Consider the following 12,974-nt stretch of genomic DNA (forward strand, 5'->3'; position numbering starts at 1 on the left):
ACCGCCGAGGCACAATGCAGGGTGGCGGGAAGAAAGGGAGGAGGAGCAGCAGAGGGAGAGATAGGTGTTACATAAGCAAAGTGATTTAGAGAGGAGAGGGGAGGTGGGGGGGGTGAATGGGATCCATCCATTGGCCCGTCCACAGGCAGATTTAGTGGCTATTTATTAAGCCGATCTTGAGGCGTTTGGTGTGGCGTTCATTGAAAGATACGCCACCCGCAGTGGAGAGCGGCCCTCATCGAGGCCAAGACAAAGAAGTCCCATGAAGTTGTTCAAACTGTGTAACGGCTATTGTGTAAAGCCGTATACTTAGTGCGGCTGTCGATCATTATCCACGAGCTAAAAATAATCATAATTGCCTAGAAGAATAAACAACTCTGCGGATACGTTGTTTACGGAGAATGCCGTGCGAAGTGATTCGAGCTTCGGCCATGCAGCGAGTTGAGGTGAGTTCATTTTGCAGCTGAGGTCAGGCCGCTCCCTCATCGACCCCAGGACAACAGAGTAACAATTAGACAATTGGCTCTGCAAGAGGAGACGGACAGACACTCATACTATTGACCTGCCACAGCAGAGCCCCCAAGACAGGGTCTGATGTCCCCACGTGCACAAAGCAAAGTTGACTTCAGCCTCTCTTTAGTCAATTTGGGTTGGCATAAATATAGATGACGGAGACGCTCGGCAGCTTTCCTGTTTTCCGTAATCATTGTTTTGTGCTCCGCTGTAGGCTTTGAGTGTATATGTGATTCATCAGCGGTTTAATGGAGGGTAAACAAACTTAAATGCAGTTTACCTACCCACGATGCGGCAACCTTTTATTTACCACCAAAGGCCCCCGGTCTGCTCGCATTTGTGTCAGCTCACACTCATCTCTTCCTACCGCAGCTATCGGCATCGGCATTCTGCACAATAACCAGCTGTTCCGCTGCGGCCGCTTGTTGTCTGGTGCCGCCGACAGATTGCTAGTCGCCTCTGGCCCTTGTTTGTGGAGAGGGAGCCTCTTAATAAGGCCTTGTCAACAAAGACAGACACAAGCACCAAGAAAAACAACTTCATTGTACGTCTGATCCGCCGGCAAGAATGGAGAGGAAGCTCTAGTTTGAGAAGAAATACAGCCGTGTTTTTACTGCAGTTATTGTTTCATATCCACCGTGTGTTACTTTATCATGTTGTTGACTTGCAAAGTGTGTATCTTTTGAGCTAATCAGTGTACTACTTAGTCTTAAACAGCTTGGTCTGAGCAGTTGAGGTCTTGTTTTCATCCAACAATTCCACTTTTTTTCCGCTCGGCTCAGCCCATTTTCCAAATGAACTGCGGCTGGCCTGAACGCAACATTTCATATCAGGTATTCGTCCCGCCGTGTGACCTCCACTCGCCTGGAACTGTGAAAAGGAGACGGATCATAATCACCTGAAGAGGAAACCAAGCGCTTCAGGAGAGTGTGTTATAGAGCATGTGTGTATTTGTGTGTTTTGTGCGGCTGCAGGGTTTGGGGGGGGGGGGGGGGTGCTGCTCAGTCGAACACTGGTACCTCATGCCGACTTTGCTTTCACAAAGAGAACACTTGACCCACACACCTCCCTTCTTCCACCCACACGAATACCTTCCTCCGTCTCTTCTGCTCTCTCTCGTCTCTATTTGTCCTCCTCTCTGTCTCTCGGCGGTAACAACCGTGCTGGTAGCTCTCGCGGTAAAGCCAGCAACGGATAGAGAGAGAGCGTTGATGAATGAGCCGGCGGTTACCTTATCTAAAGGTAGAGATACGGCACAGGGTCAAAGTGAAGACCTTTGCTCAGGCCACCAGCAAGCGCCGGTGTAACGGGGACGTGGCGGCGTAGATTGAACTGAAGTAATGAGGCGTGAAGGAGATGTGCTGGGACGACGGACAGACGGACTGCTGAAGAACGAAACCAGTCAGGACGCAGTGTTCTTAAGTCACCGCACATCAGATCATTTGAGTAGTCTGAGTATTGTCAGGTCTTTCTATCCTTATAAAAATCTGTCAAAATGATAAAAAATATGTATTAAGTTTTAAAAGGAGCTAAGAACAAGTGTTGCAAGAGCAGGTAGAATATGGTGTTTGCACCTTATATCCATGGTGATATTAGCAGGAGGCGACGTATTGCTGAACTGCAGCGGGCCTCCTTGGTTGCTATGGCTGGCTCGGCCTCCCAACCACCCAGACGCAAACATATCGACACATATGCACATATATCCAACTCCCTCTCACATACGCAAACACACACTTTATCCGCGATGGGCAAAACAGGGCCGTGCTTTGTTTACGTTCGGAGGGGAGGGGGGGACCTAATGTGAGGTTACACAATGGAGCTCGATGTCCCCCGGCCCCTCCTACTGCCACTTTTCTCTCCTATACGAGCTTTCTTCTTGGGGTGGAAGCGAGCAAATTCATCTCGTCAATCCTCCCGGGAGGGTGTAGCCATGCAGCTCTGTTTACTGTGGCAGAAAGTTAATATAAATTTTCATCAGTGGGGGAAGTTTACACATATGATTCTATTTGTCCTTCATTATTAGCACCTGAGTCTGAGGCTGGGTAGGCATAATTGTCTACAGACACAGGCCAAATAGATGCAAGGGAAAGGCAAATAAGCACACCCCAAAATAATTTGATGCTTGTGTGTTACAATCCTCCGCCCTAGGAATTCTTAATCTAGAGAATCAATAAACAAGGGGTGAGGGACGTGGGAGAGAAGGGTAAGAGAGAGACAGAGGGATGAGAGGAAGAAATGAATAATGTGATATGAGCTGTGAGGAGGCGAGAGGGGGAGGGAGGAAAGAAGTCGAGTTGAATTCAAAGTACAGCGGAGCGCTGGAGGAAGGAGTTGACGAGCGCAAGCGATCAATATGGAAGGTTTCCCTCCCAAACACCTACTATCCCATTTTAGATTTTTTTTTCTTTAAGACAGTAAATGGACACAACAGATTTTCCTTTTTGGATGAACTACTTTTCACGTAGAAAGCTGAAGTAGCTGAAAACACAGAGAAGGTAGCAGAGTGGGACACAGAAGCCCATTGTTCTGCTGGATAGTTTTTACTTCCATCCCGAGGCCCAGGCAGATTCTCCATGGACTTCTCCTTCCCTCCCTCCCTCGTTCTCTGCAGACTGTTGATTTATTGAGTCATACATTATAATGCTCATTACTCCTACGTGCTTTCCAAATTCCTGCTCTCCCCCTCTTCATCTCTTCTCTCTGGTCTCTCATGGAAGCACCTTCTAGTCAGCCATAGCTTTCTGCTGGGACACTGCATTTCAGTGGCCCACTTGTTGCTTGGCCAGCAGTTATTGGAGCCAGACCATCCAAAGTCCAGTGATACTGTGTGTATATATATATATATTTTAATTATTATTTTATTTTATTATTATTATTTTTTTTAGCATATTTTACACTCTTTAATGTTTCCCTTTTCAACCCACATTTTACTTTTTGGCTCAGCTATTGAAAACCAGGTGTGCAGTTTGTGCTGTGTGGGTCTGTGGAGGAGGCGAGTCTGCAGCCATTGTTGAAGCCAGTTCTGACCTTTAAAAAAAAAAAAAAGAAAACATAGGAGTCTCTCTTCTCCTTTCGGCTTGGTTTCTTAAGGTGAAGCACCTGATGCAGATCAAGCCTAGACCTGATTGTGAAAAAATGTACGTATGATGTGACAGCATTATTTTAGTCTTAATTTGACTGTTGAAAGATCCTCACTAAAACGTATTACCCAATCACCAATCTAGATGGATTTTGTCAGGTTGAACTTTGAACAGTCTTTAGTAATCGGCAGCCAGCTGCTCTGACGATATCCACTGTTCGCACATTGCTTGTTTTTAAAAAAAATTTTACAAACTCTGTGGCCCACTTTTGTATTCAGACATTGTACGGGACATCTTATCCGTCTCCCCTCCTCTTCTCATTTGTCTATCCTCTCCAAACAGGCCCCTCCAAACCCGTATCCAGCCATCCATCTGCCCCGAATCCACTTATGTAAGAAGATAGGGTGTAAATATTTTGGTGTGGAGTGTCAGAGCATATCTCCCCCGCCAGCGGGCCCCCGGCCTCAGTCCAATCAGCCATGTTTGTTTGTTCAGCTTAAACTGTTTGTGCCTTGTTTTCCGTGGCCTGCGACTCCCTCCAGCTTGAATAAAGTGTCACACTCCCCCCCCCCCCCCCCCCACCCACCCTCCCCAACGCCCTCCCTCTTTCGCCGTCTGTGTTTCCTGGAAGCCACGATAGATAAGCCTTGTAAAGCATGTGTGTGTGTGTGTGTGTGTGTGTGTGTGTGTCTGCGTCTGGGGGGGGAGGGGGGTTGTCTAAACTGTCAGCGAGACTGCAGTTTTTCGGGCCTACAGCCTAATGTTGAACAGCCCTTTACTCACACACAACAAACACGCACAATCCGAACGAGACATCTGCTCCGCGAAACCGCCGCGATCGACGACAAACCCATTTGGCGTCGATCAGCGACTGACTACTACTAACGCCTCGCGTGACGCGCCGCGCTCACAGCTACTCCTCGCAGCCGAGGTCCCGCAGAGGCCACGGTGTGCCGCCGCTTTTTTCACACCCGCGTCAACGTTCCAATATGGGGTTTTTATCCCCTAATAACAAGGCTCCCGCCAATGCGACGCACGCCAGGAAGTGATCCGCACTGTCCAAACACAATGTCAAAGCCGTCTCGGATGTATCCAATTCCAATGTCATGGCTGCGTCTCCAGGTGGATTTGAAAGAGTGACATTCCTGGATGGATGGATTATTTCTCGCACGCGGGCCGCGTGTGCAAATAAGCAATCTGGGGGATTTGTAATGGTTTGGCCCAGTACTGCAGGACCTGCTAATGTATTTCATGCTTGTTTAAGATCGTTGCATGCTCCTTACAAAGGTGCATTGTGATAGGTGTTCCTTATTACCCTGCTCTGTATGTCTGAGTCTAAACACTGGGGCTGGGAGACCAGAGGATAGTGGGAAGGAGGGATGAATGGGCGGCTGATGTGTGTGTTTTTCTTTTTCCCCTCTCTGTCCGTCTCTTCTCACTCTCTCCTTTCCTCGCTCTCCGGTGATCTCTGCATGCCTATTAATGTAGCAGAGGAATGCCTGTGTAAACATTCTTGTTTCTCGGTCCGTTTCGCATAATAGTTGCCTGTATCGCCTTTCTCCTGACCTCACTATCTGAAACCAATTACAGCGGATCCATTTGGGCTGAATCTTATTTTCATAAGGATCCCCGTGTCCCCGTGGTCTCGGTCGCTCTGTGTGTTATTTTCTCTCTTATTTTTTTTCCCTCTTTTCCAACCTCAGTGATGGATATCAACATCAAATATGCCTCTGAGTGCCTTGTTATTTATATAGAGGGGCCTGGCTCTTTCTCTCTTTCTATTCCCCCCCACTCCTCCCCTCTCTCTCTCTATCTGTCTGTCTGGCTTGCTCTCCCTCTCATTCTGAGGAATGTGTCACATTGTGCTGTTTATACAATGTGTGCATTAATAGCCCGACGATGTCATTTTTTCTTGCATAGCAACGCAGGTTAAATAGGCGGTGCGCCTGCACTCGACGGTGTTTTCGTGTCCGCTCCGGCAGCTCTTCAGCAAACTTTTGATGACTTCTCTTGGCATGTTGTGCTTTTTTTTGTGCTTTGAGATGAGCTCCAGCTTGCCATCTCTGTGGAATGGAAAGTGGGTGGCACAAATTGGTGCTTTTTACTCTAATGGCTGAATACTCAGAGCCAGCGTAAGTGAGCAGACAGGACTCTTTACTATTTTTTTATTTTTTTGCATTTTGTCTCCCTTCGCCTTCCACACCGTCACTGACAAAAAGCCTAACCCCACTTCCACAGGGGAAGTGACAGGTAGTCTCCGGCAAGACGAGCCACTCCAAAAGTTTGGCTGGTGTTGATAAGGCCTGTGTTATGTTTGGAGAAGTCCTCCTCTTTATGGAGTCTGGGCAGACTGTTTTTTTCTCACCAAAACCGTGTAGCGTTGAGCTCTGTGCTTCACCTCTCGTACCTCGATATTTACCGGCATGGGTATTGGAAGCGCAGTTAAAAAACCTCTCTTTTTCGTACCTTTGGCGGTGAGTTACACATCGCGTGGCGCCTCTTGGCTTTGGATGTGACGCGTTGAGTCGTTATCGATTCACATGCGGCGTGCGTGTAAACGCTTGACACACACTACCTCGGTTTGCGGCTTCCTTCCAACCACCGCCTTAAGGATTTAACAAACCTTATAATTGCTTTGATTCACCAATCATGGCGAGATTAATTAGGCCCCGGTGTTTTGATTAGCAAAGCGATTGGCTGCATTCAAGCAATTAGTTTTGTCTTTTGCCTTCATTGAAAGCAAAGCGAAAGTTGAGCCGCTTTTGATTTCCTATCCGTTTGGGAAAAGTCCGCACGCAGCGAGGCGCCACGCGGCTGCGTGTGTGACTGTCTACTAGAGGTGTTGATGTGTGGGCACTTTTAATGTGTGCCGCCACAGGCAACCTTATGTGTGTGTGTGTGTGTGTGTGTGTGTGTGTGTGTGTGTGTGTGTGTGTGTGTGTGTGTGTGTTTTCTGAAGGAAAGCCATGGCTCAGCTTACAGATGTCACATTACACACACACACACACATGTATAAACCGCTGGCGACTAGGCTCCACTTACCAAGGAGACAGATCAATGCAGCGAGGACCCACTGCCAGTGTAATGTGTTTGTTTACTTTAGTTCAGAAAGCCTGGCTCCTCCTGAGCAGCCAGACAGACAGAACCCCCCCCCCCTCCTCTGCACAAAAGCCACCTCGTCAAGCACAAGCAACCAACACCCTCCCTCCCCCCTTTTCCCCCCACACACCCCAGTCTTTTCATAATTGATCAGGAGGTGGCTGCGTTCCCCAAGGGGTTAAGACATGGCAACTTTTTCATTTCATCTCTTTTTTTATCCTTTTTTTTTTTTACGGCCTCTCCCTTTCTTTCTCCCCCGTCTTCCCCTCTTGTTTGCTCAGGATCTCAATGTACTAGTTCAAACATTGTTCCCACCAGCTGGCAGAGCTGCGCCATATGCACGCCCTGTCAAGGCAGCTGTTGTCATGGATACCGGCAAGCGCCGGAAAAAATAAAATGAGCACCCCTGAATTCTGAGGAAGTGCCACTCGCCATCCATATTTTTTGGGATTATTTCCATCTTTCTTGCGTCCCCCCCCCCCCCCCCCCCACTCGTCCCCTTCTTTTTTCATCAAAAAAAAGGAAAACACCTGTGAAGTTGTTGTGTTGTGTGCGTATGCACTTGATGCTCGTGGGCCCGTTGACTACAAGGTGTACGGCGGCGAGCAGCAGCAGCAGCAGCTGTGCACAATGTTCTCTTCTCGCAGCCTCTTTTCATCCGCCTGCTCTTGAAGAATGGGAGTGAAGCCGGTAGCCCAGCTGTCGCCGTCTACCTGTGAAGCAGGAGCTCGCTCCTCGCACGCATTCAGTACACAAAACCAGGCAGGAAGGGGAGGGGGGGGGGATGTTAAATCCCATCGAACCCTGGAGAAATAAACAACGCCACATAGCAGCCTCTCTGATTCCTATCGTCTCCGTGTCTGGCAAACACATCCAGCGGTGTTGATGACAAGTCTTACCGTTTACAAATAGGCTTCCTTTTTCAAATGTGTAAACGCCTGTGAACTAATTCCATCCGACAGCGAAAAAGGTCTCTCTTTCTCGCCACACCTTTCCATGTTTCTCTCTCCATCTATCAGCCGCTCCTTGCCGGTGAGCTTCCTCCATACGTATCGTGAAAACCTGGGCCACTAGTCAGTTCACTCGAAATCTTGTGTTGATTTTGTCAACTTTAATTACAGCTCCCAGGGACACTTCACACGGCGCTGCCTCCACTTCAAATTGATATTATGAATATGCAAATGCGTTGGTAATTTGCCGAGAGAAGTGGCTATTTCAGTTGAGCACACACTAGACAGGTCAATTCTACTGACGCTGCGTCCTGTTTTTTTTTTTTTTTTGTGTGTGTGTGTTCGGCCCGCCTCCCCCCTCCTTCCACCCTCTTCTCCGGCGGTGCGCCAGACAAACTGTATTCATCCTCCATCACGCGCTGTGAATCGTTACTAAAACGTATCTCCAACGCAGTGTTAGCCACGTCCCAATGACTCGCGAAGAATACCAGCGGATATTTGAAGGGGTTTTCACTCAGAGATGACTGTTTTGTCTTCTGTAAATCCAATATTTTATTTCACCTTTTCCTTCCTCCTCCCCAGCTTTCTTTCTCACACTGTCTTTTGTCCTTGTGTTCCTTTCTTCCCAGGCCCTACAAGCAGCGAGGCAATTACTCTTGCAGCAACCAGGCAGTGGCCTGAAGTCTCCAAAGAGCCACGACAAGCACCGTCCACTGCAGGTAAAACAGCTCCCCGTCTAATCTCTTAAGTCCATCCATAATACATGCTCCCCTTCGAAAAAAGAAGATTTCCTCTGTTCCACAAGTGTGTTTGATTTGCCGACGCGCAGACTCCGACCCGCCATTTGAATTCTAAAGCCGGACGAGCCGGTCCCCGGGAAGCTAAGCGCTGCACGGATACAAGGGAACACAACACGCACACGCGCACACACACGCGCGTCTCAGGGAGCTTCCGGTATACAAAGACCTCCATCAAACTGGACGATAATAATACGTGAAGTATTTATCCAAAGGTCGAACGGCAGGATGACAAATGATTTGATCGGTGTTAAGTTTCTACAGCAGACACACAGGATTGTTGGAGGCGGATCGTCATCCTAACGAGTTGGTTGCGCAGACGGCTGATTTGAACTGCCCGTCATTTCCACTCTTCAACAACCGATTTGCCTTATTGATTCATAGAGCTGTCTATTTCTGTTGTCAGTGTTTTTGGAAAAGGTCACACTTGTGTACATATGCACACACACACACACACACACACAAGGACAGCAGCACTTTGACAGCACGGTCACACATTTATACGCTTTCATCCTCTTTCTTCCCGGTGTTGAGATGTGTTCTCACAGTAGTGAGTCTTTTCATTCGGCTCGTTTCATGTCAACGGGACAGTCGGTCGCCTTCCCCGCCTCAAATCACGTACGCCCTCCTGACATCCGCTCCATGCTTTTATTATTAGTATTTCTTTATTTGATTTATTTTTAGCCGTTTCAAATTGAAGTGTGGGAGTTTGTGCCCTCGACTCCGCTAATAAGTACTATCAAGGAGCAATGGTTTGACTCATTAGGGGCTCTGTGCATTTCATTAATGTCAGGGAAATTGGCGTTAACCTCACCGGTTGATATTTTCACAGAGTCTAACAATGGCGACACCTTCAATTGGAGTCACACCCCTGTGTACCTAATTACGTACAGGCGAAGAGATAAGGTTGGCAAAGAGTCAGTCATGCTTTTGCATTTAAATAATTCAACTCAAACCCCACCGAGTGTTAATACTATCACAATTCTAGAAGTGTTTTTCAAAAGGCTTTTTATTTATCCGTCTGTATGCTTTCAAACTCTTTTGCTGGAGCTGGAGAGAAAGAATTATTAATTGAGCAAAAGCTGGCTGTAGCTTATTTTTGGGGTCCATTGCTCTTCTTCTGTTGGAGGTTCTGTGTGCCACAGCGAATTGATTCACACAAACGGGACCCCGATCTACGAATGGCCGCATAGTCCCCAAGTACAGTACATACGTGGCAGGAGGAACAATATTGTCCGAGTGCAGCGCGGGTGCACGACAACCGTCAGCCCAGGTCCAAGCCCCTGCCTCTAATAACACCAGCAGATGGTAAATATTGAATATTTACATTTGCTTACTCCATCCTTGCCTCGCGTTGGCAATAAGAATCAATATGAATCAGAGGGCCCTGCCGACCGGGCCGGTCCTCAGCTCCCAACTAATCCATCTGTTGATCCAGCCTTTATTAACATCCTCACCTCTTTGTTCCAAAAAGTCTCCGTGCAGAGCGTCAAAGGAGAGGCGCTGCTGACTCACCCGCTGATACAAACTAGCAAATAAGGCTCAGTCTGCTGTGGCCCAAGATCATTTTTACAGTGGTAATATGCTGCCGTGCGCCCTTGAATCCACTCATTTCAAATGACATTTTAGCTTTAATACTGCATTGTGCAAATATCAGCGCGAGGGAGAAGAAACTCTGATTTGATTAAAAAGCCTTGTTTTGCACTTCTTAGTTTTAAGATTTCTCCCTTCCTGCCACTAACCAGTTGTCTTGAGGGAGTTTACACACATAAAGCTGAATTATTCACCTGGATTACGAGGCCACAATGAGTGCTGTCGTGCAATATTTTATTAACGTCACGGCTTGATAAGAGTGAATCGCAATCAAGCCGCATGTTTTCCGACAGAAGAAGCAGGCGGATTGATCCCCTTGTATGATTAGCAAAGTAGAAAGTGGGGAAAGGATTAATATTACCATGACATCCTGCTTATGGCAGAGATACTGATAAATCCCCTGCCAGTATTTTTCCCCTCTTGTTCTCCCATCTTTGGTATTTAAGAGCGGGGAAATGATCCATAGATCATGGCATGTAAATTATTTAGTACACAAGCATCTAAGTGTCTCAGCTTGCAGTTTTAATTACGCGTATTAGCGGCTAAAGGCTCTCGCCTGACTAATTCTATCCGCCCGCTCATCGCCGCTTCTCTGGAGTTGATGATGCGAAGGCAGGCAGCTCTGGCATTCACATGCACGTGCACCCACACACACACACGTGTGCAAAAAACAGTCCCACAAACACACATACAAACACGCACACAAGCTGCTTCTCTGCATTTGCGTAATGTGACAGGTCTATTATTACACAGTAAGCCCATGGGAGCACTCAATAAACACCTATTTCTCCCTGTAAATCCCCCTGCCTCCGCCATGCTGCTTACACGGCTCTCCCAAGGCACACAACACCCTCTCGTCTCTGCTCCTCTCTGTGCAGTAACCCCCCTAGCCCCCCTTCTGAAAGGCATTTATACACTGACATTTGGAATACAAATAAAGAAACGCGGACAAGGAGAGGCGGAGAGGATTACAGTGGCCTACGAATCTTGACAGTTGTTTCGCTCGCGCACAAGCGTACATAATGCGCCCTCGCGTACTCCGGGCTCAGACCACGAGCACAATGCACCCTCCAAGTTTCTGCGTTGCCAGAAGTGACTTTGCGCCACGCTTGTTTGACCGTGGCTCAGGACCGGACCGGACTTAAAGGGGGCTTAACGCCACGTCTGGCAGAGTTGCTCGCGATTAATTAGAAACCTCACAAAAGAAACCGCGGCCGAGCGAAAAAACTCAACCCAACTACCTCACCACATCTGCTCCTAACGTGTCAGCCGGGAGGGCGGCCCGTTGTGACACACCCACCACGTCTGCACGTCAGGGGCCCCTCCAGCGGCCCCCCACACCACCCTGACAGTGGGAAGGTACCCCGTGACCCCTCCTCCCAGTGGTGTTAACGTCCAATTCAAAACCCGCGACTGCTGCTTGTCCCCTTTTCACGCGACCACGCTGTGAATGTCTCTTTATGAGACTAATGACCTCAGCCTCATCTGTGCTCTGCTGCAGCTACGCTTTTTGAAATGGTGTTTTTTTTTGCGGTTGGCGTGTGGATCGGGGGAGACGTTGGTTCAGCCCCCTTTTTTTTCTGTATTTCTGCAGCTTCTGGCCCAGGCCCGGCTGTGGGCACTGGGCACATCCGAGGAAGTGTCACACTTTTAAAAGGTCATGCGCACACGTTCTCGCTCCCCAAGCGAATATCACCTCGATAGCAGAACTCATCTGCTTTATTGGCTTTCATCCGGAACACACACGGATGCAGGGGAAAGGGCCGCGTCGCTAGGCTGGAGTATAGGTTAGCCGAGTCCTGCGTGCGTGGATAAAGGATTGTAGTTCACATTTACATTTATGAATATATCTTTCCGCTGCATCCCCTCTGGTTGGATCTGAAAAAAGAGAGAAATTATCTCTGCGAAGGTAAAAAAAAATAAAAAAAGAGATGGGGGGGGTGGGGGATATTATGTTATTCATGAGGAAAACTTCTGTTGACTCTGAGAGAGAAAGAGAAAGAAAAAAAAAGCGTCAGCACATTTTAAGTCAAACACCCCTGGTTACTGCTTTTGTAACCAGAAAACAAGATTTTTTTTCTCCCTCCCCAGCTCCCTTTTTTTTTCTTCTTCCCCTGCATTTACAACACCTACAGGACAAGATTGCTAAATTGCCAGTGCAGGTTCATCATTGTGATGCAAAATAAGTTGAAATGCAACCCCAAGGCGAGTTAGCTGAGTTTGGGGGATCAAGAGAAAGTGAGAGGGAGGGGAGGATAAAAAAAACGTAGCTCAGACCTTTGATGTAGCAGCAACAAATTTACCTTGTGACAGAAGATACATGGGTGCAATAAACGAGTTATACCAGCCCTTACACATGCAATCAGATGATTCCGGCCAGGGTGTTAATTGGATCCTAACCGGCAGATCTGATACGCCTGGGCCCCGGTGGTGAGGGGGGAAGCCTTTCCAAGTGATGAACTATAATTCACTGAGCTGCTTGAAGCACTTGTAATTTACTGTGTGTCACTGATGAAGAGGCTGATCCAGTGGAGGCCGTATTACCTGCAACATCTGAAGGAAGTATCCCCCCCCCATTCTACCCTCCCTGCTCTCACTCTCTCACTTTCTCTTTCTATTTCAGCCCTCTCCTCTCTCGGCACTTTCTTCTTCTCTGCCCCTCTGTCTGTCTGCTCCCATTGGCTCTTGAAATATGTGCACCTGCAGGGAGGAATCAGTCAGAAGTGAATTGTGCCAGTTTAATGATAAAGGTGTAACAATTGTACTGATAATGACACAAACAATGTGCACAAGTAATGTCACACAGCCCCAGTGTCGCACGCTACGTTCGAGGGGCTTAATCAATGACTATCTGCATGCAGAGATAAATCAAATTCGAAAATTGCGCTAAGCCTGTCCCAATCTCCTCAGGCTTTTTATCAGAGGCTTTTGCATGATGGGTC

At 47.9% G+C, this 12,974-nt stretch overlaps 1 protein-coding gene across 16 annotated transcripts in view; it reads left to right on the plus strand.

Annotated features, from left to right (window-relative positions):
* The window catches only part of foxp2 (forkhead box P2), a 98,558-nt gene that overhangs the window by 49,940 nt on the left and 35,644 nt on the right, over nt 1–12,974 (plus strand). For all 16 annotated transcript variants that reach the window (XM_078101788.1, XM_078101794.1, XM_078101792.1 and 13 more), the window contains one exon: nt 8,272–8,361. Coding sequence is in view for 8 of the 16 variants with exons in the window: in XM_078101781.1 (XP_077957907.1) it covers nt 8,272–8,361 (90 nt within the window). In the remaining 8 variants the exon portion in view is untranslated. The remainder of the gene's footprint in view (nt 1–8,271; nt 8,362–12,974) is intronic.

Source organism: Gasterosteus aculeatus, chromosome 4 (genome assembly GCF_964276395.1).
Source record: "Gasterosteus aculeatus chromosome 4, fGasAcu3.hap1.1, whole genome shotgun sequence".
In the NCBI taxonomy this organism is placed as follows: Eukaryota; Metazoa; Chordata; class Actinopteri; order Perciformes; family Gasterosteidae; genus Gasterosteus; species Gasterosteus aculeatus.